Source organism: Simochromis diagramma, unplaced genomic scaffold (assembly GCF_900408965.1).
Source record: "Simochromis diagramma unplaced genomic scaffold, fSimDia1.1 OVJJ01000205.1, whole genome shotgun sequence".
Lineage (NCBI taxonomy): Eukaryota > Metazoa > Chordata > Actinopteri > Cichliformes > Cichlidae > Simochromis > Simochromis diagramma.
The window spans coordinates 15,464,073-15,491,192 of record NW_024386782.1 but is presented as its reverse complement, the minus strand read 5'-3'; the positions used below and the strand labels follow the sequence as shown (position 1 = coordinate 15,491,192).

The 27,120-nt window shown below is 40.8% G+C and overlaps 2 protein-coding genes across 2 annotated transcripts; both read left to right on the top strand.

The window, feature by feature from the left end:
• Positions 1–7,428: 7,428 nt before the first annotated feature.
• lrrc8da (leucine rich repeat containing 8 VRAC subunit Da) lies at positions 7,429–15,274 on the top strand. Its single transcript, XM_040022176.1, has 2 exons — positions 7,429–7,801; positions 11,859–15,274. The coding sequence occupies exon 2, from the start codon at positions 11,861–11,863 to the stop codon at positions 14,348–14,350; it is 2,490 nt and encodes an 829-aa protein (XP_039878110.1). The 5' UTR covers positions 7,429–7,801; positions 11,859–11,860; the 3' UTR covers positions 14,351–15,274.
• Positions 15,275–19,702: 4,428 nt separating this feature from the next.
• On the top strand, positions 19,703–27,120 carry LOC120727719. The gene is made up of 11 exons (XM_040022173.1): positions 19,703–19,742; positions 20,607–20,692; positions 21,410–21,497; positions 21,695–22,154; positions 22,252–22,315; positions 22,444–22,510; positions 23,728–23,875; positions 24,008–24,068; positions 24,161–24,291; positions 24,382–24,471; positions 26,733–27,120. Exons 2-11 carry the CDS (start codon positions 20,632–20,634, stop codon positions 26,751–26,753), a joined length of 1,191 nt encoding a protein of 396 aa, XP_039878107.1. The 5' UTR covers positions 19,703–19,742; positions 20,607–20,631; the 3' UTR covers positions 26,754–27,120.

Sequence of the window (27,120 nt, the reverse complement as noted above, 5' to 3'; positions counted from 1 at the left end):
GATGCATTATAAACACCTATAAAAACGTAAATAAATGTTGTTATGTTGATTCTAATCTGTTTCTGACTCCAGCTGCAAAAACAGAGAACACCACGAATTTCGTCAATAAAATTAATTTCAGTTTGAACTACTGACAAACTACAGTGACTTTCAAGCATCCTTCATTACACCGTGGGACGGTAACAATCAATCAATCAATCAATCAATCAATCAACCAATCAGTCTTTATTGACAGACTTTATGGCCATAGTTAAACAAAACAAAAACAAAAACACAACACAACATATAATCCTTAATGAAAAAAATATTTTTAAAGATATAAAACCACGATATACATAAAATACACAATTACTTAAAAGATAAGATAAGACTTTTTTGATGAAATTTTTGTGTTACCTCAGCTCAGGTTCATATATCAGAAGGAAATACAAAAATACAAATAAGTACAATCAATGAAAAAAAGTAAGTTAATACACTATACACAATGGTAGCATACACAGTATGTGATTATGGATATGGTTGGAAATATGCAAGACATAAACTATATAGCTTGACATAACAATTGTACCACTATTATTCCTAAAGAAATATTCCTAAAAGAAATCAATAAACACACAAACACTTCACACTCAGACTGAATGAGTAACAGGAACCACTCACTGTCAGCTTTGTCACTGCTAAAATTATACCTCTAATAGTATTTGCCTGAACAAAGAGTTTCCACATTGTCCATATATGTCATCATCATTCATTCATTCATTTGATCAGTAATAAAGTGACCAAGGTATTTCACCTTTTATGAACCTCAAGAGTATTGTCGGACAGTTTAAACACAAGGAAATTCAGCTGTTTATCTTGCTTGGTTCTACATGTCAAGATAGCACTTTTAACATCATAGTACATTATATCATATAGCACACCATATTCAGTACATGTATTAAGAAGCTACTCTAATCCAGCACTACTTGGACTAAAAACAACCAGTTCATCTGCATACGTATGATGATTCATCAATGTTTTACCTAATATACATCCAGTGTTACAGGTTCTCAGCTGTATGGACAATCATTATCAACATATAAATTAAATAAAATTGGAGACAAAATCCCACCCTTTCTGACACCATTGCTAACACAAAAGGAGGCAGAAATCCTGCTTCCCCATTTAAACTGCATCTTCTTATGAGCGTACCAGTAAGACAGAATCCAATGTATCCAGGAACTCCCTGTCGCTTCAATTTATCAAAAAGTTTTCCAGGGTTCACTCGATCAGAAGCTTTAGAGGCATCAATGAAACCCATAAGGGCAGATGAAGTTTAGGCCCTATTCAAACTGAATGTTCCAAGGTTCAAGGTTCAAGGTTCTTTATTTGTCACATGCATGGTTATACAAGTATAACACACAGTGAAATGTAGCCTGACACGCTCCTCGACATGTGCAAAAAATTGGGGGGGGGGTGTAGAGGAAGAACATTATATATATATATATATATATATATATATATATATATATATATATATATATATATATATATATGTACAGACATTTAGTATATACACTGGGTGAATGTGCAGTAGTAGCAGCAAGCAGGTGAATTCTGTACATTAATATGAATAGACATCTGACTATTTTACAGGATAGACAATATAAACATATTTAAAATTAAAGGAATTGAAATGTACATTGTTCCTTGGTTTAGAGTGTCTGGAAGAGTCCTGTCTCAGTCAATTATAGATGATGTGAGAGGGCGGGTGTGTGTGTTTAGGGCACGGATGGCTTGGGGATAGAAGCTCCTCTTGAGTCTCTCTGTCCTTGCCCGGAAGATGCGGAACCTTCTACCAGATTGCAGAAGTTGGAACAGTTTGTTGCCAGGATGGGACGGGTCCTTCAGTATCTGCGCTGCTCTAGTCCGGCATCTCCTGGTGTAGGTGTCCTGAAGCGGGGGGAGAGCAATCCTGCAGCAGCGTTCTGCTGTACGGATCACTCTCTGGAGAGCTTTTTGGTCCTTCACACAGCTGTTCCCAAACCACGATGTCATGTTCTGTGTGAGGATGCTCTCCACAGCGCCTGTATAGAAAATCCTGAGGATCTTTGGAGAGACCCTGAACTTCCTCAGTTGTCGTAGGTGATACAGGCGCTGCCTAGCCTTTTTGGTCTGGGCCTGAATGTGGGCATCCCTTGAGTGCATATATGCACATGTCCGTGCCATGCTTTCATTTGAAGCCAAACTGATTATCCAGGGAAGAGATGAACACACTAATGCTATCAAACAAGATTTTTTCTAGCACCTTAGATAAAATACTGGCTAGTGCTACTCAATTTAATAATAATAGATTGGATTTATATAGCGCTTTTCAAGGCACCCAAAGCACTTTACATTCACACACTGGTGGAGGCAAAGTACGATTGTAGCTACAGCTGCCCTGGGGCAGACTGACAGAAGCGAGGCTGCCATATCGCGCCATCGGCCCCTCTGGCCAACACCAGTAGGCGGTAGGGTAAAGTGTCTTGCCCAAGGACACAACGACCAGGACAGAGAGCCCAGGGATCAAACCAGCGACCTTCCGGTTACAGATACGCTTCCCAACCCCCTGAGCCATGGTCGCTCCAATTTAACAGCTGTGTCCTTTGTAACTGCTACAAATAAAATACATAGCATTGAGTCTGGTAGTTTGCCATGAATCATAAACCTTTAATGTCTAATTGTATGCAGGTTAAAGTTTCACTGTCATGTTTTTAATGTTTGTTTGTCTTTTATCTCTGACTGGAGGCACTCATATGGATCGTTTTGTGAGAAAGAAGAGTCATGGGCCCACTGTTCTTTACCAGACATGTTGGAGACAAGTGGTGATAATTAGCACTGTGCCTTTTCGTACTTGGAAGTGTTGGTGACTATGTGGTGATCTCCTTTGAATTTTTTCCTGTAAGAGAATACAGAGAGTAGGCCTATTCGAACCTTAGGGCTAACGGATCCACACGGCAGAAAAGCCCAGCGATATCAACAATCTCCTCCTATCCCGTTATCTCTGGTTTGTGTTGAGCCAGCTAACACAAAGAAATCGTGGCTATGTTGAACTTCACTATACCCCTCACATTGTCAGATAGACCACTAAGGCAAACATTTAACTACCGGCCAAACCAGCCTATGCAACAGACACATGGTACTGCATAACCTAATAAATACAAACCTCACATTGCACCAGACTGTGACACAAATTGTGACTGTGGTTAGCCTGTGTTGTAACACAAACCCATCGGTGGCTCAATGTTTGAGAAAAGTTAACTGAATCTTTCACACTTCTTTATTTAAAACAAATCTTTAAACTGCACAGGGTTTTTTTCATAAGAGGCAACAAAGGTCTGCCAGATTGCTGTCAGTTTGTCTGTGTGACTCAGTACCAGTCTGTGTAATAATTCTTTGACATATGCAGGAAACCACAGTCGCAAAGACTCAGGCTTTGTGGTAGCAAAATAAGATAGACATCAGGATCTGAAGCAACTAAACCTGAGTGAGATAAATACAAATATAATTGTGTTTGCAACTTATATTAATGTCTGTTGCTTAAAGAAAATGCTTTCAGCTGCAGTCTGCAGCGACTGCATTTTCATTACATCAGCGCATAAGCCAGGACAGTCAGCGTGCATCAGGACAACACCAGATGGAGCTAAAAAATAAAAGCAGTGACTGAGGTGTGGAATATGCACGTGCTACGAGAGCTCGGCAATGCTTAGCATGATTACAGTTATTGATCATCATTCAGCATGATTTGGTTCAGATTTGCTTGAACAGTACCACAACTCTGAGACTGTAACTCTTTGATGAGTGTATACATCTTATATCTGCAAAGCATGGCTGATTCTGGCTCATTGAAAAAAAGCTTTTGCATGGTTATCCTACCAGTATGACTTAAAAAAGAAAAAAACAAAAGAACACTCCAATGTGTTTCAGCTGTTCAGGAAATGATACAGAGGACAGCTGTGCACTGCGAGATAATCTCATTTTTTGCTGCACAAATGATATTTTCCTGAAACATGGCCTCATGTGATGCGTTTATAAATCTTTTAATATGCAATAGCTTCATGAATATTTGAAAAATGTTATTAGTAATGATCAAAACAGAGGCAACGCAGAAACATAAAAGAAGACCAACAGGAAAATGTCTCTCTTAATGGTAATTTAGTAACAATGACAAATATAACATACATACATGTGCAGAATTCAGCGGTCTGTGAGGTTTGTGACTGTGCTGGGGTTACAAAATGCCTTTCTTACTCAAGATCCCTTTAACCTTTGAAAATATCTTTCACTTTACACCTTCAAAACAGTCCAAATTATCAGGCTTAATGTGTGGCTTTAAGTGCTCCTTCAGCCTTTTCTCCCTGTTTCACTTCCCTAAGAATGGCTTCTTGACAGCCACACTTCCACTGGGACCATTTCTGATGAGGCTTCAGAGAACATTAGATGGATCAACTGAAAACCCAGATGCAGCTCTCATGTCCTGTGTTAGATTTGTATTGTTGATTGTCATTTATGCTTAGAAATATCTACTCATATATGCTTAGAGTTTTATAATCAATGTCATGTTGGTAGAGGTTTGATCCGTAGTAGTCTGTGGAGACTCTGTGTGCCTCCCAGAGCACTCTGGCATGCACACACAACTTAAGGTCAGGAGAGAGGTTATATCTGCTCTTACTGATTTATGGTATAGAAGGACACCTACTCTGTATCTGGTTAAGTATATGAGCCTTTTGTTTAGATGGACCGCTAGACTCCGGGCACCAGCTTTGGGGAGTCTTCACGGGGTCACATCTTGACCCCACACACACACACACTTACACGACACACACAGACAAGGTATTCTTTGTCCACATGTATACCTATATGAAACGTCATATGTTAATGAACCTATGCATATTCATGTGACCCCAATAAAAGGAGTGCTACAGGGAACCTGGCTGAGAGTCTGACGGAGGTCAAGTGGGTGGAATGACACTTGGCTCCAGGCAGGCCTCCCTCATGCATGAGTAACACAAAGAACTTTGCCTACTTGTGTCTTGCTTTTGCTGTGTAGTAAATTGTCTTGAACATTCCAGCGAATAGGTTTATGCTACAAACCTATCATACTTCACTGTGCAATACCTTTTGTTAATAGTCAATGGTGCAATAGACCTCAATACTTGAAATGTGCAATTCACTTGTATTTTTATTTTTATTCCTATTTATTCTATTTATCCCCTTCATATATTTTATTTATATATGTCTCTGTATTTATATATATGTGTGTGTGTATATATATATATATATAATATTCTGTAACTGTAACTTCTGTCGGTGCTGTGCTTTTGGAAACTGAATTTCCCAGAGGAACCCACCCGAGGGATTAATAAAGTTTTATCTTATCTTATCTTATCTCCTGTGTGTTTTGAAGATTCAGCTAAAGAAATTAGAACAGATTGTAGGATTCTTGTGATGTGCCGCTAGTAACAAAGTGCCGAGAAATTGAACTTAAAATTGACACTTTGCTAAGCTGTCTGTTATGTGTGGACACAACTCATTTCATCTCTTGAGTCATTCAGAGTCATTCTGTATGCTTTAATGATTCATAACTAAAAAAAAAACAAGAAACGTCTGGCTCAATATTCAGTGTCTCAAGATAAAATACTGTTTCACCAAATTACTGGAATCACTGATCTTCTGTTATATTCAAATCTTTTACAATGGACCAAAAGTGCCCCCAAGCCTTTCAAATATATTTTGTTTGTCTTTCAGTATAATCTTTGTCTTTCTAGTGAAATGTTTGCCTGACTCATGCTTTTTAAAAACACTGATAGCGAAAACCCTTGAATGGGCCAGCTGTTTCTGTGCAGATTCCACTTGGAGAAATTGTTACAAATCACAGCATAATGACATAAAAATGGTAATGTGCTCAGTCTGCTTCTTTGTCTCAAACACATGCAGATGCACACAGAGTAACAACTACCTCAGGGCCTCAGAGGTTGTTATCCATCATTTTCCCGCTGCATCACCACATTATCATTCTTTATGACTGTCATATTACTACATTTTCTTCTCTAAGTATACCCAACAAATCTTTATTGATTGTATTCATCCACCAATCCCAAGCCCTCCCCCAGCACATAGCCAGCATTAGATTAGTTAGTCTAACTAACCAAAGGCTGAATTTCCCTCTCCACTCTGTGCGTGTGTGTGTTTGTGTGTGGGTGAGAGCTGTGTGTGTGTGTACAGTGCATGTGGGGGAAGTTAACTGCCATAGAAACAGGTCTGTTTGTTTGTCTTTGTTGGTGCTTTGTGGCTTGAAAAGAAGCTGAATGTATGTTTATTTTTCCTACTTCTACACAGGGACCTCACATGTATACATGCGCAGTTATTTCATATTTATTATTAATGCAAAGGCTGACGCAAGAGTGTGATGTTGTGCAGCGCATTCTTTAGAAATCTGAGAAGGAGATCCATGCTGAATAATTTATGCCACTTGTAAGCCTCACCACACCGGCCATAATCCTCACCACAGTCACCTAAACGAAAAGAGGTTTGACACGAGGGCAGTGGCCAAATTTAAACCATATGAATGGTTATAAAGGTGGTCATGGAGTGACTGGGAGTTGTGTAACAGCACTTTGTGAGATCAGAAGGTTAAGTGAGTCCGCTTTCTTTTTTCATTCACTTCTCTTTGTGCAAACACAGCCATCACAAGATGGTGTTACTTACTCTGAGTAAACATTTGGCCCCACTGTAGAAATAATACATTTGATATACTCCACTGTATGGATTCTACCTGCTTTCTACAGAGACAAAAATATGCATCACTGTAATTCTTCTACACGTGTTTAAGTCAGAAACCACTTCCTCTTTTGCGCTTCTTCTTCTTTTTTTTCTTTTACACACATCTTGTACTCTGAGTCGTCTTTCTTTCATGTCTTTCCTCTCCTGCCTCCTCCTGCCCCCCCCTCTCAGAGTACAGAAGTAGCGTGAGCACAGCTGCCAGCAGCCTTCGACCGGTTGAAACCTGTATGCATTGCTACTGAAAAGACACTTCCTCCACCCATCACCAGCCAGATCCAGAAAGAGCTGGAAATCAGGAATGAATCTGATACATAGTCACAGTAACAAAGTGTACCCCTGCCTTGTGTGTGTTTAAATTATCTTTTTACTGTAACTTAAGTGAAAGTGTACACTATTTGTAGAAAATACCACTTTTATGTTTCTCCTACCGAGTTGACGTTTAATTAAAACCAGCTATAAAAACACTCCACGCGACCCCTGTCGTGGTACTACTTGCACGGCCGTAACGCGGACTCGTACGGGCAGTGCTGCGGCCGGCCGTTGACCGTCTGTGACTTTTCCGGTTTTCCCCACCGCCACAGTGAACGCAGCACCAGGAGACGAACTGGTGGGTGGAGCATTCGGGAAGTTGCCGTGAACGCTATCCTCCAATCAGAAGCGCCCATCGCACGCGCAACAGCGGTCCGCGCAGCTCCATGTTGGATCAGTCGTTTTTTCTCAGAAATGTAGTGACCCGGAGGTGAGGCTGCACTTACTGTCTAGTAACAAACGGACGGCCCCGGGCAGTCAGGCGGGTTCAGGTATGAGGGCTACCCGCCGACAGACCGCAGGGCTGCAAACGAATGTTTTCTGGAGGTTTGCGTGAGCGAGCAGCGTCATCCCTTTGCTTTGAAACGGGGCCGAGAAATTAGGTTAAAGACGCACCTGGAGAGGGGAGCGAAAAGTGGCATGCGGGGTGAAGAAGAAGTAATTGGATTGAGATAACGCCTCGCTGGCAGTAAGTATATTTTCTTCTCGTTATCTTTTCAACACATTACTAAAGGGATAAAAATAAATCGCTTTAATAACCCGCAACCTGTTGTTTATTGACTAACGGAGATAAGAGGCTGATGTGAATGTTTAACGCGGGGACACATGCTGCTTCTCTTTTCTCACGCGTCTGGGTGAATCACCTGATCCCGCACAGCGGGCAAAAAAAAGAAAGAAATAGAAAGAACCATCGCGTGCGCCAAAAAAATCAGCAGTTTCGTCAGACTGTGGCAGAGATGACTGGTGTCCCATGTGGGTGCGCAGGTCTCCACGAGTTAAATACATCGTGGTGCCTGGAGCTGGTGTTGTAACCTCAGGTATGACCTAAAGTTCAGTCTGGCCATCTTTAAACTTCTGCTCAGTCCTCAATAAACTTGACTTGGAGCAAAGCGGCTGCTGTCACGTGGTGAAAGTCGTAATTCACCCTGAACCGAGTAGCGTTATTCCTCTACGAGTTTAATCAGGAAACTATCGCCACCGCTAGCCCGTCCTTGATCCCAGGGCCGCCTGTAATGACCGAGGGCCCCACCCTTTCCTGGGGGCCCCACATTCTCTCACGCAACGCCTCCCCCCTCTCTAATCTGTTTGGATCTGTTACTTCGCCCATGTGTGAATGTGTGTGTGCATGGGTGGATGACTGGTTGTGTAAAGGGCTTTGGGATCCTTAGGGACTAGTAAAGCGCTATACAAATACAGGCCATTTATCATATGCAAAAGACTGGGGGAGGGCTGATAATGCAAGCTCCTTGTAGCTTTGCCACAGTTTGATAAAGATTGCTCATTCCGCTTTGCAAGGATATAGAATAGCCCCTTTATTGCCACTGTACATGTACAACGAAATTATGGGTGCTCCATGCCAACTGTACAGGAGTAAAACATAAATAGTAAAACAGCAGGAACAAATGACACACAGAAGAAATGTATACAATCAAGAGGAATGTATACAAAACAAAAGAGACATATAATAGAAATAAATAGAACTATATATTATCTATAGGCTATCACAGTTGCCACTAACAACAATTAATGGTGATTCCTGATGACTTCACAGTGGTGTACTAAGAAGCAACATTTCGCATCATATGCTGAGTTTAAAGTCAGAGATTTCTGAATACCCGTTCAATCAATAAAAGTAATTTCACGAATTCCACGTGTACTTTTTAGGCTGATGTAAGTAACCTGTAATGGTCCAGTTAAAGTTTGAAAGCTCTAAAGTGCATCCGCCATGTTGGAATTAAACATCAGCCCTAAGGGTGTACTCAGTCAAAATAATAAGCTTCAATTAAAAGTTTTATTTTACGGCTCTGTGACACAAAGCTCAAGATTTTTCTGCAGTGCAAATCTATTTATTTGCAACAGCTTTGCATTTTACTGCTGTTTTTATACTATTTGCAGATTTTTAATCACCATTTTTGCTCATTACACGTTAATGTCTCTGATTGGAGTAGGTTGCACTCACAGGGATCATTTTGTGCGGAAGAAGAGTCCTATGATAAAAAAAATGCCCACTTTTTGTGAGTGTGCAAAGAGCCTGAAGCAGAAAGCCCGGCTCACAGAAAAAACGGAGATAACCATCATCATGATACCCTTTCTTTCTGACTGGGATTTGCATTTTAGATTTTGTCCAGCAAACTAACACAAAGAAAGCCTGGCTGTGTTGAACTTCTTTTATAGTACACTGCTGTTTTATTTACAGCCACATACATATGTCTTAGGTAAAATATATGGTTAATAATGTGGCACTATGACACAACACCATTCTAATAATGACTATACAGCCAAGCTATTAGTGTGACCGCATCTAATAGTGATAAGTCATAGTGGTAGCTGTAACAAAATGCGACCTCTCATTCAGTATTTCTTTCTATGTTCATTCATTTCTATGTTATATCCATGCAGTATATTAAAACAATTGGATATCATAGTTTAAAAAAAATTAAACAGCATTTTCTTTATGGGCACACAGTAAAAAGTAGAACCAGCAATCCGATGTGATCAATGGAAGCATTAGGCCACACCAAAACTACATGCACAATCCTTCGTACAAACATTTGACTGTCAATTTTGTGTTCTTACTGTGGAAACTGAGGGAAAAACACGTTAACAGTAATGACGTCTGAGATGGTCATTCATGTATGTGACTCTACCAAATGCTGTATATGCTGAATAGAACTAAAAGCTGAGTGAGTAATGGTCAAGGGATTACCTCGTGGCCGATACACAGACAAGCTGTTAGCCTTAGTTAAAACGTCCTGTAACATGTAAGGCTGTCACGCTAAGTGAATTTTTAAATTGCAAATTACTATTCGTACCTCTAAGGAAAGACTTGTATATATCTGAAGGATGTTGAAACATTCAAAGCAGATTAACTGCTGATTTGAATGCAGATCATATTATGATGTTTTAGTGTGTTTTCCAAACTATGTAAAAAGTGCAACATTCACTAAGTAAGAGAACAATTTTCAATGCATCACTAAAGGAAATGCACATCTGCCAAAGGTCTTAGTGAGTAAGAACACTGGTGGATTTGGGGCTTCATCAAAGGACTCTGTTCCAAAAACAGCATGTTGTAATATGTCTGGATTTAGCACAGTCTTGGCCTGGTGCTTAAAAACTATGAAAAGGAAGTGAGAGTTCAATGTAGTTCACACCATGATAAAATGATAGGGCACTTTAATACTTGTAGTCACTGATTCATGGCTCATGTAGCGGGAGGATAAATGTGTTACTCCAGCAGACTTAGGAGGAGGAATCAACAGCATTGAACAGGCCAATCACAATAGTTACGGCGTAGGTTTTAGATTTCCTGTTCAAGCATAAATCCACATCAACTTTGTCCTCTAAACAAAATGTGTCGAGTTATTTTGGAAGGTTTTTTTTTTTTGTTTTCTTACTCGGGCTGCTCATGACAAGAACTGAAAGAGGACTTAAAATATCTCCAAGATGTCCAGCTGACAGATTGGCTTCAAATATCTTTACTGTCAGTGGGCCCTGTGCAGTTGTTATGTCCATGAGTTCCCAGCAAAATGTCAGATTTTACAAGCATGGGATATCATACCAACATACCGTTTGAAATACTAATATTAAAGTAGTTGAACAGAGTCATCTGTTCTTGCAAAAGGACACAGAGCACAAGTACCACAATATCCTGCACTTGTGTCATAATTTCCTGTTGCATGTTTAACCCTTTTTCTATTAGTATCTGATCGCCACGGTTTGCTAGTTTTCAGGGTTTTCTAGTTGGCCATAGTACCTGGTACCAAGTGCTAAAATAGTACCTACTTGGCCACCAGTTCCAAGCGATCCAAGTAGGTACTAAAATGTGACATCGTCAGACTGCATGTTAGCGACTGGCTGGTCAGTGGTGTCACTCAATGAGTCATGAGAGTTTCTTTCTCATGAAAATCAAAACTGCCACACGAAAAGCCACAAACTGAGCAGTAGCTATATCATCGCCTCGACGGTCATCTTTGTTGTAGCCTTCGTGTCACATACTAATTATGTCAAGGGATGCACGGATGGGTTGCTGTAACAATGACCACGCACATTATGTGGTACTCGATTGTAATAGAAAACCAGTTGAGTTTTGGCGAGCTGATCTGAGTAGGTTTTAATGGAAAAGGTCCTTTTGTTGGACCACAGTGTTTACAAAGGCTATAGTTAAATGCATCTCATAGCACTGCTGCACCTCAGTGATCATATCACAATGTGTCTTTGTGGTGGTATAAACTTTGTGGTGGTTTAAGCTAAAAGTCCCGAGACACGTCTGGTTTAAATAGGGTTACAGGTCTGTAGGTTTTATAAATATTCAAATATCATGTTTTATGCGACAGGCATGGTGCACACCCCAAACACAATCAGGCTTTCATTAACGATCATGATGAGGATGAACTAGAAAAGTAACTGACCAATTTATAAATAATCAGAATTAATCAGTTAATTGTTTTGTTCAAGTTTAGTGCCAAAAAAACCCATAAAATAATTAGTATAAGTAAAATTAATTGAGTTTTGTCTCTTTGTTCCAGCGATGTTCACTCTCACTGAGATTGCATCCCTGAACGACATCCAGCCAACATACCGCATCTTAAAGCCATGGTGGGACGTCTTCATGGACTACCTGGGTCTGATCATGCTCATGCTGGCCGTATTTGCAATGACCATGCAGATCACCAAGGACCAAGTAGCTTGCCTTCCATGTATAGGTAATGCAGAGGAAGCCTCAGGAACAAGCTCGTTGCCCCAGCAGAGACCTGAGGATGTAACCTCATCCACCAGAGCCCCTGTAGGAACAACCATCCCACCGATCACTAAGGACCTAACGGATGAAGCGGTCAGTAAGATTTATGCATTACAAGCCCCTCCAACAGGGGTCAAAACAAACCTGGACTTTCAACAATATGTCTTTATCAACCAAAAGTGTTACCATGATGCCTTGCCCTGGTATTCCAAATACTTTCCATACCTCACCCTCATCCACACCCTCATTCTCATGGTCAGTAGCAACTTCTGGTTCAAGTACCCCAAAACAAGTTCGAAGATTGAGCATTTTGTTTCTATTCTGGGACGGTGTTTTGAATCTCCTTGGACAACAAAGGCTTTGTCTGAAACTGCTTGCGAGGACTCGGAGGAAAACAAACAGAGGCTGACCGGCACCTCTTCAGCACCAAAGCAGGTGTCTATAGAGGGGAACGATGACAGCACAAATGTGAGCCCATCCACACCCATGCTTGGGGTGAAATTTTCTGCAGATAAGCCTATTGCGGAGGTCCCAAGTAGCATGACGATCTTGGATAAAAAAGATGGGGAGCAGGCCAAAGCTCTTTTTGAGAAGGTGAGAAAATTCAGAGCCCATGTGGAGGACAGCGATTTTATCTACAAGCTTTATGTAGCACAGACCATTGTCAAATCTGTGAAGTTTATTTTGATATTGTGCTACACTTCAACCTTTTTAGCCGAAATAAAATTCACACATGAATGTAAGCCTAATATAAAACATTTAACGGGATATACAAAGTTCTATTGTACACACAACATGGCTTTCATGCTGAGCAAACTGCTCGTCACCTATGTGGCATTGATAATTATCTATGGGATGACATGCTTGTACTCTCTCTTCTGGGTGTTCCGGCGACCTCTGAAAGAGTATTCGTTTGAGAAGGTCAGGGAAGAGAGCAGCTTTAGTGACATCCCTGATGTCAAAAATGACTTTGCATTCCTTTTACACATGATTGACCAGTATGACCAACTTTACTCCAAGCGCTTTGGCGTTTTTCTGTCTGAGGTCAGTGAAAATAAGCTAAGGGAGATCAGCCTCAACCACGAGTGGACTTTTGAAAAATTAAAGCAGCTTGTCACGCGTAATGCACAGGACAAGCAGGAGCTGCACCTTTTCATGCTCTCTGGACTCCCGAATGCAGTGTTTGACCTCACAGATTTGGAAGTGCTAAGACTGGAGCTGATTCCAGACGTGAGGTTCACTGCAAAGGTCTCCCAGATGACCAGCTTGCAAGAGCTGCATCTTTGCAACTCTCCGGCCAAAGTTGAGCAGACGGGCTTTGCTTTCCTCCGTGACCATCTCCGCTGCCTTCATGTCAAGTTCACCGACGTTGCCGAGATCCCGGCTTGGGTTTATTTGCTTAGGAACTTGAGGGAGCTTAACCTAATTGGCAACCTGAGCTCAGAAAACAACAAAATGATTTGCCTGGAGTCCATGCGAGATTTGAGGCATTTAAAGACGCTATGCCTGAAGAGCAACCTCACAAAAATCCCCACAAACATAACAGAGCTTTCTCCGCATCTGATTCGGTTAATGGTTCACAATGACGGTACAAAATTGCTGGTCCTAAACAGTTTGAAAAAGATGACAAATCTGATTGAAGTGGAGCTGCACAACTGTGAACTTGATAGGATTCCCCATGCCATTTTCAGCTTAACCAATTTACAAGAACTTGACCTGAAATCCAACAATATTCGAACCATAGAGGAGATCATCAGCTTCCAGCACCTCAAGAGGCTGACGTGCCTTAAACTGTGGCACAACAAAATAATCACCATTCCAGCCACCATCGGCCACATCAAGTCTCTGGAGGCTCTCTACCTCTCTCACAATAAACTGGAGACCCTCCCTGCTGCCCTGTTCACTCTGCCCAAACTGCGACACTTGGAGGTGGGCCACAACTCCATCTCGGTGCTTCCTCCAGATGTGGGTCTCCTCCACAACCTCCAGCACTTGGCCATCAACTCCAACAAGTTGGAGGGGCTGCCCAAGCCTCTGTTCAGATGCACCAAGCTTAAGGTGCTGTGTCTGGGACACAATGCGCTCACGACGCTGCCAGAGGCTGTGGGTCAGCTAGTCCAGCTCACTCAGCTGGAGCTCAAAGGAAACTGTCTGGACAGACTGCCCGCTCAGTTAGGAAATTGCCGCCTGCTGCGCAGAAACTGCCTAATCGTGGAGGACCATCTTTTTGACACACTGCCCGTGGACGCTAAAGAAAGTATCAGCCGAGAAACCTTTTAGCACAAAAGCCACCTAAAAAGACGGATGGCTGCAACCATTATTTTTGTATTGTATTATCCATGCATTTCTTGATTAGTATTTTTAGGCTGTCTTAGTTGCTTCTGTTTAAATACAGCATAAGAAAACAGAGCTTTTGTTATTGCGAAGTATGTATCTAATGCAACATTGTTATTATGCTTTTTTGATAGCTTTGAGATATTAAAAATCCAGCTTCTTTGTATATTATTCTATAGACCAAAACCATTTCAGTGGCACATTATATACATTTGTCATTATTGTTTTAGGTACTCAGGTATAAATGTAACCATTGGGAACAATCTTTTTGCCTTAACTGCTGCTATTTGTTTGTTTGTTTTTTGTTTTTGTTTTTTACAGTGAGGGCTTTCACAAACAACAGGACAAAAATGAATAATTTATGATTTCTTGTCAGATTTCTTTCTTTTTGTGTTGAAACTATCAAGGTACTTTTTAACTTGTTGAAATCAAGTAACCAGTGTATTTTTTTTTTTCTTCATACCTATGTAGCCGAAAGAATTTGAGTTGTAAACTCAGGTGGAGACCAGAAATGAACTTTTACCCCACTGTAGTAAAGATTGTATATGAAAGCCTCCAGTAATTCATTTGCACATTGAAACCCTAATGATGTAAAGATTGGTGAATGTCCTGCTGAGAGAACTAATAAAAGGGAAATCGGTTGACTAGCTTTTGAAACAATGTTTTGAAGTGTGATTTGAATCTGTTGTGTTGAGCTACTGATCCCACATGTCACAATCATGTAAAGATGATGACATCTGCCTTCATTCTTGTCAATGTACTTCTGCGTAGGCCTGATATACGTGTTCTTCAGAGCTGCTGTACCACCTTGATGAGCCTCTGCTCAAAGTTCACATTTTTATTGTACAATAAAACAACAGTCCAGATTAACGTCTAATGATTATCGATCTCCTCCAGGTTCATGACACTTGCTGCTGTCCTGCAGTGAAATCTGTAAGTTTGGAGATTATTCTTTTAAATATGTAAGGTGGATTAACAACATTTTAAAACTGTATCACTGGAAGATGGAACAGATTTTCTTTCAAAATTGACTTTTTCCCCCCACTTGTTTCCACTTTCACTGTTCTATTCTTGGACTTGGTACAACCCCCTGACTTCAGCCTATAAAACCCATCATCAAACTTTGTTCTAACTGGTTTTAAATAGAAGCTTCAATCAGCAGTCAGTCTGGGAGTGTTTTCTTAGCCGACCATGAATTGTGTAGCAGAAATCAAGACTCGTCAGAACAGGAAATGTTTTTCCAATTTTCTTTTGTGTGTAGACTCGGTTTTCTGTTCTTAGGTAAAAGGAGTGGCACTTAGTGTTAAGTTCTGCTGGTGTAACCCATCTCTTTCACAGATGTGCCTTGAAGGTTGCTTTACTGCATACCTCGGTTGTAACGCTTGACTTCATGTCAGCTCATTCTCCTCCATCCTCTGGCACCAATAACCGTGCCACGATCAAAGTCCCCTATCTTCCCCATTCGGTTTGCTTAACCATGTCTACATGAATATACCACAGGTGTACCTATTTAAAAACCGTATATACTTATAATTTTAAAAATAAATAGAATTTTAATACACTTCAAGTTTGTCACTGGCTTAAGTGTTATATTGACACTAAACATGCTTCTTATTGAATATGGTGTTGTTTGATCATCCCTTTTTTTTTTTTTTTTTTTTTAACCCCCTGGCATAAGTTTTTCACACTAACAAAGCTCCAAAAAATACAAGCTAATGGCAAACTCAAGTGTTTGTGTTTAATCCAACAAACCAGTAGGGAGATAAACCTTTTAAGAACAGTCTATGATTTATTCGAAGTTAATTTGGATTTTCTTTCTGACCTGGCTCACACTTGTTTCTGTTTCTCGTTGGATTCGCAGCAAAAAAGATCATGGCTGCAAACCTCCTGATTCTAATGGAGCTGTCCTGTATGAAGTACATCAGTTTCCTCTCACAGTTATTTCAGGTTAATTAGTGATTCTAAAATGGTACTCGTAGATGTGAGTGGTTGTCTGCCTCTCTGTGTTACCCTTGTGAAGATGGACAGTCTGCCCACTGTTTACCCATCTCTCACCCTGTGACAGTCCCCACAGCCCTGAAAGCAGTTAAGAAAATGAGCACAGGGACAGCAGAAAATATACAGGAAGAACCAAAAATATTAAGGGTGGCTCGTTCTCAGTAAGTACTTCATTCCAGCATTTTATTATACCCTTGTTTGTTTCACTCTACATTTTTCCTCTTGGAAAAACATTTTTTTTCCCCTCCACCCTTTTCTGGTTCCTGTCTGCAGCAGAAACTCAAGAAAGATTTAAAACGTCCCTTAAGGGCTTGAGTACAAAGGCCCCAGAGTCACGGCTCTTTTGTTAATGTTGCCAAGAGACAACTGACAATGTTACATTGACCTCAGCAGTTCCCAAGTAATGATATGATCCCAGTGTACTCTCCAGTGAAGTTAACTGAGTTCACATAATGTGTTTTTAGTCATCCGATGTCTAAAAGTTAATGACTGATAAAGTAAATGTCTTGAGTTCCTCCATATCGTCATGCACGAGATATTTTCTGAAATGTGAATCCTATCAGACTGTTGAGAAGCAGGGGCTAGATTTGGTGCTGTACTGCAGACAAGTAACAATGTGTTTGATTCCTCCGAAGGAAGAACAATAACAGCACTGTTTCTAGGTAGGTCTTGACCAGATTTTTCTGAGAATTATGAGAACACACCTGTCCTTGAGATATCCTCCTCTGGAACTAAACATGCCCGCATGTAGTGTCATGTTTCTGTCTGCCTGTGCTGACACACATTCATTCTTAAACAACTTCTTTCAGATTTCACACTGCTGTCTGTTTAATCCCCTGTTCTTATCTGTAAGTTTTTTTTAACTTATAAACACTCAAAGAATTCAACATTGTGCATTCATCTATATATAATTAGATGAGCAAGCAGTCTACAAGACCCTACTGAGGTCCTGCTTGTTTTAATAGACTTAAACACAGTTAATACTGGAACATTTTTAAACTAATCAAAAAAGGAGATTTTTTTTTTAAAGCTGTGTTTGACAAATGACAAAAAATTAATATGCACAGAGAACGTGTTATCTTCAGTAGGCTATGTGTTCAGTACACCTGTATAAGACGTGCGACACTGAAACATCTGAATGTAGTTGTACTTCTTTATAGAGTTAAAAATAAAATTGAATTCAATTCGATATCTTCTTTGGGGAGCATTTTGAATTTCTGGTGACTGTAAAGACAATTTCAGTACAGTAAACTCATTGTCTCGCTGGAAGCAGTTGTCAGACAATGGGTACACTGTGTTCATAAAGGGACAGAGATGAATTAGCAACAATACCCAGGTGGATTGTAGCATTTAAATAGTCCTTAGTTGGTAATAAGGGGTCCAAAGTGTGCCAAGAAGATTTCCCCACATTTTCTTTTTACGTTTGTTAGCCACTTGGCTGTGATAGTAAACAGTAGACACTGATGTAGCTTACTGAATCTTTTGGACTGTGTTCAGCAGAATATTAATTAGTCATTGTCAGTTGCTGATTTGTCCTATTTGCATACTATGCATACTCTCGCTCTCTCTTCATATATATATTTGTGTGTGTGTATCAGAATCAGAATCAGAATACTTTATTGATCCCTGGGGGAAATTATTTTTTGTTACAGTGCTCCATTATAAACCAACATTAAGACAAGACAGACAATACACTAACTAAGAATAGTACAATATATACATATACATACATACATACATACACATACATACATACATACATACATACATACATACATACATACATACATACATACATACATACATACATACATACATACATACAAGTCACTCATAAATAAATAGCTGAAAAAGAAACATGTGTAGTTATAGCAGCAAACAGTGTGTTAAGTGGATGCGTTGTACAGGGAGATGGCCACAGGCAGGAAAGATTTCCTGTGTCGTTCAGTGGTGCTTTTCGGTAATCTCAGTCTCTCACTGAACGTGCTCCTGTGACTGACCAGCATGTCATGGAGTGGGTGGGAGGTGTTATCCAACATTGTCTTTATCTTGGACAGCATCCGCCTCTCCGACACCACCTTGAGGGAGTCCAGCTCCATTCCCACAACATTGCTGGCCTTACAGATTAGTTTATTGAGTCTGTTGGCATCTGCGACCCTCAGCCTGCTCCCCCAGCATGCAACAGCATAGAGGATCGCACTGGCCACAACAGACTCATAGAAAATCCTCAGCATTTTCCGGCATATGTTGAAGGACCTCAGTCGCCTCAAAAAATAGAGACGACTCTGGCCCTTCCTGTAAAGTGCTGTGGTGTTTTTAGCCCAGTCCAGTTTATTGTCAATGTGTACTCCAAGGTATTTATAGTCCTCCACAATGTCAACACTGACCCCCTGGATTGAAACAGGGGTCAAGTGTTTCCTGGTCTTCCTGAAGTCCACGATCAGTTCCTTGGTCTTTGCCACGTTGAGCTGCAGATGATTCTGCTCACACCACGTGACAAAGGAGTCGACCACAGCCCGGTACTCTGTCTCATCATGCCTGCTGATGCATCCAACCACCGCAGAGTCATCAGAAAACTTCTGAAGATGGCAGGTCTCTGTGCAGTGGCTGAAGTCTGTGGTGTAGAGGGTGAAGAGGAAGGGGGAGAGGACAGTCCCCTGTGGTGCCCCTGTGTTGCTGATCACCTTGTCAGACACACACTGTGGGAGACGTACATATTGTGGTCTTCCTGTCAGGTAATCAACAATCCAGGATACCAGAGAAGCATCCACCTGCATCGCTGCTAACTTATCACCCAGGAGGGTCGGCCTGATGGTGTTGAAAGCACTGGAAAAGTCAAAAAACATGACCCTCACAGTGCTCGCCGGCTGGTCCAGATGGGTGTAGACACGATTGAGCAGGTAGATGATGGCGTCCTCAGTTCCGAGACGAGGCTGATAAGCGAACTGAAGGGGATCCAGATGTGGTCTTACTATGGGTCGCAGCTGGTCCAGGATGAGCCTTTCCAGGGTCTTCATGATGTGGGAGGTCAGTGCCACAGGCCTGTAATCCTGGGGGCCACTGGGACATGGCGTCTTTGGTACAGGGACGAGGCATGATGTCTTCCACATCACCGGGACCCCACACAGCTGGGAGGCACAGGTCTTGAGGACAAGGGGACTCACTCCGTCTGGTCCAGCAGACTTGCCTGAGTGAAGTCTCCTCATTTGCATCTCAACCTGGTATTGAGTGAAGGTGATGGGTGGGGGAGGGGTGTCAGGAATCTCACAGGAGGCAACAGCGCCATGTGAAGAGAGAGGCTGGCACAGTGGTGTGGCTCTGGATTCCAGGCTGACTACAGGTGAGGTTGTATGTGTGTGTGTTTATCTTGTTAAATTCAGTATGGTTCCAATAACATTTTTTACAGTAAAATATGTTAATGTACAATCCTTAATATAAGGAGGCGGGGTGGGGGGGTGCCAGAGGGGGTGTTCGCCCAGGGCACCAAACAGGCTAGGACTGCCACTGATGGCTACATTGACTTTCTGGTATGTGATTGACTGATTACACATTTTTGCCCATGAGCAGTTGATTAGAAATGCTTATTCGGGTATCAGGTGAATGTAAGTTATTATGAAAGGGTTTTTACCTCTCGAACCCACCTTAGGTCGGATCAGAATGAATGTGATCCATGAATCGATCCATTCTCTGCTGCACTTTGCTACCATCTGTCGGCTGCTCTAAGTATCATCTAAACAACCTTTTAATAGGCGAACCAGCTTTAGCTTTACCAACAAAGCATATCCTCTATTTTTTTAAATAATGAACCGTCACAATGTGGAAACGTTTCAGGCCCAGGCAAGAAGCAAAGGAGCTACTTCAGGATTTAATAAAATGCCGACTACACGGTATGTGGAGTCTGCACTCTTTAAACGGGGCTAAAATTGTTATTTGGGAAAGTTTCTGATTTACAACCTACATTAAGGTGCCTGTTAATTCAATTTCGGACTCAGTTTTTCTTTTGTCGAGTGGGTGTTAACGGTGCAAGCATTTAATTCTACCAGCTAACGGTGCATAAAGCTTTGTTGTCAACAAATTTTTGTGAGTCTAGCTGTGCAGCTAAAGCTAATAGCAGGAATGGCTAGCCGGTGCTACATTCAGTGTTAAATGTTGCGTTTACGTGCGTTGACGTTTTATGCTTATTTTTGTTTCATTCGATGAACAGAGTACCCCAAGACTTTATAGATGCTATGAAACGCATATCGGGAGGACAACCAGACATGGCTGCCAACACTCAAGCAGCACAGAAAGGTACAGGTAACCTCTATGCATGCAAGAACGAACACGCACACGCGTCCTCACAGAGGTGCTTTATCACTCTTTAGCTCAACGCTTCCTTTGTCTTTGCGTCGCAGATAACCACTCTGCAAATACAACTGCTGTTTTTGTTTACCTTTTGCCTGACTTGATTAATTTCTGAGTCTAATACGTGTCTTTGAATTATAATGAAAAAGATTTCAGGAACTAGGGCAGTGCAGACGTCACCTCGTGTCTTTTTTTTAATAAGTTACACACAGCAGAATCACAAGTTCATTAGTAATCAATTACACCTAGAAAACCCAAAATGTAATGTCCCCATATGAGAACGCAGAGGCTCTGAAAGTTACCGCTCACTGGACATTTTATCAGGTACACCTTAAAAGCACTTTTGCTTTCAGAGCTGCGTCAATTCTTCATTGCACAGTTTCAATTAGGAGTTGGAAACATTTCTCAAAGATTTTGCTCCGCATTGACAATGTAGTGTCAAATAGTTGCTTCGTATTTGTCGGCTGCACATCCATGATGTGAATCTCCTGTTCTGCCACATTCCAAGGCTGCTCTGCTGGATAGAGATCTGGTGACTCCGGAGGCTATTTGAGTACAACGAGCTCATTGACTTCATCAGTAATCAGACTAACTAGATTACATATCTGGAGGCGTGTATTCTCTGAACATACGTTGCCTTCATTTTTCATTTTTATACTGCAGCTTCATCCTCAGTTGACAAATGGAAGTCTTCATTCAAACCAATCGGTGATGAAGATGAAGACTCTCAGGACAAAAGCAGCACAGAAAAGTGAGTTGTGTCTCCTGTAGCCTCGGTCAAGGCTGGCCCACATTTGAGGCTTCATATTTTCATGTAGTGAATTAAATTGTAGAAATAGTGTCTGTCTGCCCAATGAAAGCCAGAACATTTTGTTTAATGTGTGAACGTTCAGTCATTGTTCCAAAAAAGAAGAAAAAATTAATTAATCCCTCTTACCCTCATCTTAGGACTGGGCTTTATGACCCTTACAACCCTTTGTCGTCAGACTCTGAACCTGAGATGCCACCGGACCAAGACCACAAACTCTCCCCACCCACTGAGGATAACAGTGTGGAGCGTCAGTGTTTAACTTCAGCGAAAGACTGTCCCGAAGGCCGACACTGGGGCTCAACCTACTCCAAACCAGGAAGCGGACCCCTAGACAGAGGAGAATTTGGCACTGGAACCAGACCTATAGAAATCCCAGGTCTCAGTCCAGGAATTAGAAAGCATGAACAACAGATTTATAGCCCAGAAGCTGAATCACTTAATTGTTCAAGCTTTGGCTCCTTGAGTGAAGTATTGGGCCAGAGAGGTGGCACCCCTGACAGGCGTATTCACAGCTCCTCCACCCAACAGTTTCCTGTGCCTTATGGACAGAGAACCAATGGAGAGGAGACGATAACAGTACCAGGATATAAGATGGAGGTATAGATTTTGAGAATAAAGAATCATTTTTATGCAGTTTGGCTACTGTGGTTCAACTGAATCCAGTGTGATAACCAATCCTTTCTGTCCTCTTTAGACTATTAGATTATCCCCACCGAGGTCACAGGACTATCAGCATCAGGTGGGCTATATGAAAAAAGGTAATGGTAGCTGGGTTACCTTGTTTGTCTCACTATTTCAAATTAACAGCAAGAAATGGCTGAATGGACTAGATGCTTTAATCACGTCACATTGTCTGAGTAATTCTCTGTATTATATTGTTCTATAGGACGGGACCAAGACCTACCTTCTACAAAGGTGACAAGGAACATGCGCCAAACTGTGACTTTGGAAAAGTAAGCACTGTTCCTTCTGATGTCAAGTTGACAAAGTGAAATCACATGTCCTCTCACCATGTACTCCAATACAGTTTAGTTAAAATGTTGCAGGTCAGTCTGTAACATTGCTGCTTGTTTGCCAGTGTTAATAATCTGTCAGACGCACTGAGTCCAGCTGAGTTTGCAGAATTAGTTTTTGCTGCAGCTGAAGTTTGTAATGCTGGAAGTATTCATAGTGATGTCAGCGTTTTGGCCGCTTCCATGTTGGTTTTATGGAACCAGAAGTAACCATAATTGTACAAGTGCACAGAAGCAAATTCAGTTAGTAAGCTGACGAAACGTTTCTCCCACTGAAAACGCTAATTATACTTTGTACCTCATCCAGCTGAAGGACCAATAAGCTCAAGTCACGTCATCGTGAGGGATCCATCCCTTCACAAACAAAAGCTTCTCTACTCCCTCAGTGTTCAGAATTTATTCAATTTTTCATATAAAGCTCATCAAATAGGTCCTCGCCCGAAATGTGCTCAAGGTCTAACCACATTCGGCGTTGACCTTTTAATTCGCATTATCTTGTGTAATACAGCCAACTAATAATAGACCTTTCTCTCTTTTTCTGTACTTTACACACATCACAATAACCTGTGACTTGTGAGTCACGGGTTTTTGCAGTAAGCTCGATGAGCTGCGTCATTGAAATTCTGGTTTCAGTACCACGCTGTAAACATGTTCATTTTCTTGCTAAAGCTGGAACTACAGTTTGGCACTTCCACCTTGGCTTCCTCTTTCACCCCTGAAAGTTACCACAAGACGTTAATACGTTAAACCTGATTGACTAAACTCTACAGCTCTACTGACTAAAGCCCTGCTAAGTCCTGATGAATATGAGCTGTAACGTAAAAAAAAATTAACTTTCCTTATTACACAGACCTGTTCCTATTTTGTTATGTACATTTCCATCACAGCAGTTTTGTCGCTCTTTTGTATATGTTAGGAGGCAAGAGACTCTGAGTTACCTCAGGCAGTGCATGTGTTGTAAAGACACATATTTAAAATAAGCAATATGTAGCAGATCAGTTGAAGAGTGGGACTGAAGCACTACGCTGATATGGTTGTTTCAGATGCTGCTTTGTATCATAATATTTTCCAGGTTTGACCTTTTACCTCCTACTGGGGCAGTCTGGATTAGTTAATGCCCAAATATTTTTAAATTGCCCAAATCATTTTTCTTCTAGAACGCCCATCACTTGTGACCTTTGTGAGGTTGAGCTTGCCAATGAGCAGGAGCTGCAGGAGCATTTGGACAGCAAATGTCACTGGGACACCCTGGAGCACATTCAGCAGAATAATAAATACGATGACGTAATGATAGCGTTCCTTCAGGTACGATCACTGACAGAAACGGTAAAACGAATTTCCCAGTCATGTATTCTGGCTTCTGTATCCCAAGTTTGCACTCTGCATGTACTATAGATCCATAGATGGATGTCCAACAGATCTTTTCTTTTTTTGCAGGAAGTGATGCTGTATAAGAGCCATTATTGTAGCCAAGCGGTAGAGGACAATGCTCTTCAAAGTAAATACATGTTTTGAAATGAAAAGTCATGATGTTCATGACAGACTAAAAAAGAAATACTTTCATCCTACTCACCCCTATCGTGTTGTCAGCTCTACAGGAAAATAACCACATGACAAAGGTGGAAATGTTTCATTGTGCCGCTTGCAAAGTTTACATATCCACATCTGTTGCTGAAGTGCAAGCTCACATCACCTCTGAGGAACACCTCTCTCGCACGAAGGTAATGCTGCTGTCCTACAAGTGCAACAACACAGATGTGTTTTCATTAAATATCCTTTTTGTTTACTGTGATTGTTTGACTTTCCCGAAGGAGTTTGAAGTGCATAGGAGACATGCTTGCCTCAGCAAAGCAGAGGCCATGATGAAGGAGCTCAAACCACAGTTTGAACACTTCCTGAAGGTATTTTGCAAGAGATTTCCAAACTATCTAGAGTGTACACAGTGTGCTGGCAGAGCTGCTTAACATTAATCTACCAAGCCAAAAAAAGCAGCTGGGGCTTAGACTTTTAATATTTAAACAGTCGTTTTTACAAAGTGGTTATTTTGACCTAATATTTTCTTAAGTTGTCCAATTGTGGACTAAGTGTACTCAAAATTCAATCTTCTACATGATGCTTCTAAAACAAGTACCTGAAGCTATCCAGTGTTTGGACAATAATAGGATTTTGGTAATTTTGCCTCTGTTTAAGATGGCAGTGGAGTTTGAGTGAAACTATGAAGATCTGCGGTTTCAAAGGTTTTAACGAAAGTATTGTGTCCGCTTTTTAGGAATTGCAGACATTTTCAAGAGGCTCAAAAGTAACTCGACAATTGATTGACTAGGAGTTTCATGGCCAGTTTTGAGGCCTGTTTACTCCATGACAAATTAACCAGGTAAAGGATCTGGAGTTGGTTTCAATTGTTGCCTTTTGTAGGCTGGAATTCTAAATATGAGGTCCAAAGAGTTATCAGTGTTAGAGACGGAGGGCATCTCTTAGGGTGCCAAACAGAAATAAACCTTTCAGAGAGATAACATAACAAAAGGAAAAAAGAGAAAGTGGCTAAATCAACAGTCTGTTGCAGAGTTCTTTCCTTGGTTTAAAAAACAAACAAACTCTCATGTAGTCAAAGCTAGTCAGGCAATGAAGTGAAGAAAGTCTGATATCAAAATTCATCTTGTAAATACAGAGGATTTGCAACAAGGTGCACACCACCGGTTACGGTTAAGAACAGACAGGTTAGAATAAACTTTGCCAGAAGGAGTCTGCACAGTACTGTAGAAGGTTAAATTTGCGGTTTTGTTAATACATATTTGTAGCTTCCACACCAAAATTTGATACATAAAAACCCCCCGACTTGAATACAGAAGTAATTTGAAAAACATTAGCTTGCTTCTTTGTCTTTTATTTAGTACAACTGGAAAGAAATCTTTTGACAGATTAAACCAAAATGAACTTAAAGAACAATAATGGGAAGAGAAATATACGGGCAAGGAGAGAAACAGCTCATCCAAATCAAATGTGGTTGTGGTAGTGTTAAGATATGGGGATGTATGGCTGCCTGTAGTCTTTATTGATGAAATACCTACTGATAGAAGTATCAGGACGAACTGTGAAGTGCACACGGCTATACTCTCTGCTCTAATTTAGACAAATGCTGCCAAACTGCTTAGACAGCATTAGACAAAAGCAACCCAAGAGTATTAGTCACCTGATCTCAAAACAACAAAGCATGTTTTTCAGGTAAAACTGACAACAAACAGGTAAAGACCCACAATTAAGCAGGATCTGAAGGCAGCTGCTGTAAAGGCCTTGTACAGGATCTCAAGGGAGGAAACAAAGTATTTGAGGACGTCCATGGGTTTCTAGACTTCAGGCAGTCATTGAGTGCAAAGGATTTTTATCCATGTATTAAAAACAATCCTTATATTTAGAGTTTGTCCAGTTACCTTTGAGGCTCTGTAGATGGAAGTCTGTGTATGAAACTGGTTCTATTTCCTAAACACTTGAGACATAATTTTTGTTAAACCTAAGCTGAAAGTCTTCACTTTATATTTGGGCCTGGTAATATCACTTATGTTTCTATAAATTTATCCAGGATCTCTGGGCTACTTGGATCTTAATCAGTTATACAGATGTCATCTACTGCATGATGTATTTTGATATTTTTAAGTAATATGAGACTATTGGGTAGATGCGAATGATTTTTTTTACTTACCAAATTTAATGAGTTCAAACTTGATACTAAAATGAATTGGCTATTTTTTAAATAAAGATAAAAATCAGTTCTTAATGGGGGACAGTTCATATGCAGAAGATATTCATGATTCATATTAGTTCAAATAAGTAAAATATGTCTTATTAGTGTGTAGGTAAGTGCAGGGAATGTAATCTTCTGTCTTGCAGTAACTTTAATGCACTTTTGTGTGAAGTGAGACATCAAAGCCAAATTGAAACGCAACATTGTACATAAAAGCATAACTTTATCTTTATGTATCAAGTGAAACGTAACTGAAGCCATAAATCTTATTAATGCATTTGTTTTCACTCTCCGTACACTAGCTCGATTAGTAGAAGCAAATGATAGCCTGCAGAGCTAGGAGTAATTACTAGTAATTAAAGTGTGTGCACTCAGCATGTCTGGAGCTCTACAGATGTAACTAAACTAATTCTTTTCTTTCAGGGTGGCAGCCCATTCGAATGACAGAACTTACGTGATGTTGTCATGAGACTGTTTACACTGAGATGCTGCGGATGAAGAGCAGTCGACTTTACTCTTCATTACCACACAAAACTGCTGTCCCAGTACTCGTGTCTAATGCTGACAGACATGCTGTTGTGAGCCTGTGAACACAATGCAGCTTTTCTTTGTTTATATACGGATTCCCATTTCTCATCTGCCTTGTGTTGCGCTGACTACAGCTGCTCCCAGACGATCTCCATCTGGGTGCTTGTAGAAGGTTAAACTTGCAGTTTTGTTAACACTAATTCTTTGTACCGTCCACATCAAAATATGCTACATTAAAAAACAAAAACAAAACATGAATGCATAAATAATTTGAAAAATGTCA

Coding starts and splice junctions, on each gene's coding strand:
- lrrc8da (XM_040022176.1), top strand. CDS start 11,861: ATGTTCACTCTCACTGAGATTGCATCCCTGAACGACATCCAGCCAACA.
- LOC120727719 (XM_040022173.1), top strand. CDS start 20,632: ATGAAACGCATATCGGGAGGACAACCAGACATGGCTGCCAACACTCAA. Junction 21,498..21,694: donor GACAAAAGCAGCACAGAAAA/GTGAGTTGTGTC, acceptor CCCTCATCTTAG/GACTGGGCTTTATGACCCTT. Junction 24,472..26,732: donor AGTTTGAACACTTCCTGAAG/GTATTTTGCAAG, acceptor CTTTTCTTTCAG/GGTGGCAGCCCATTCGAATG.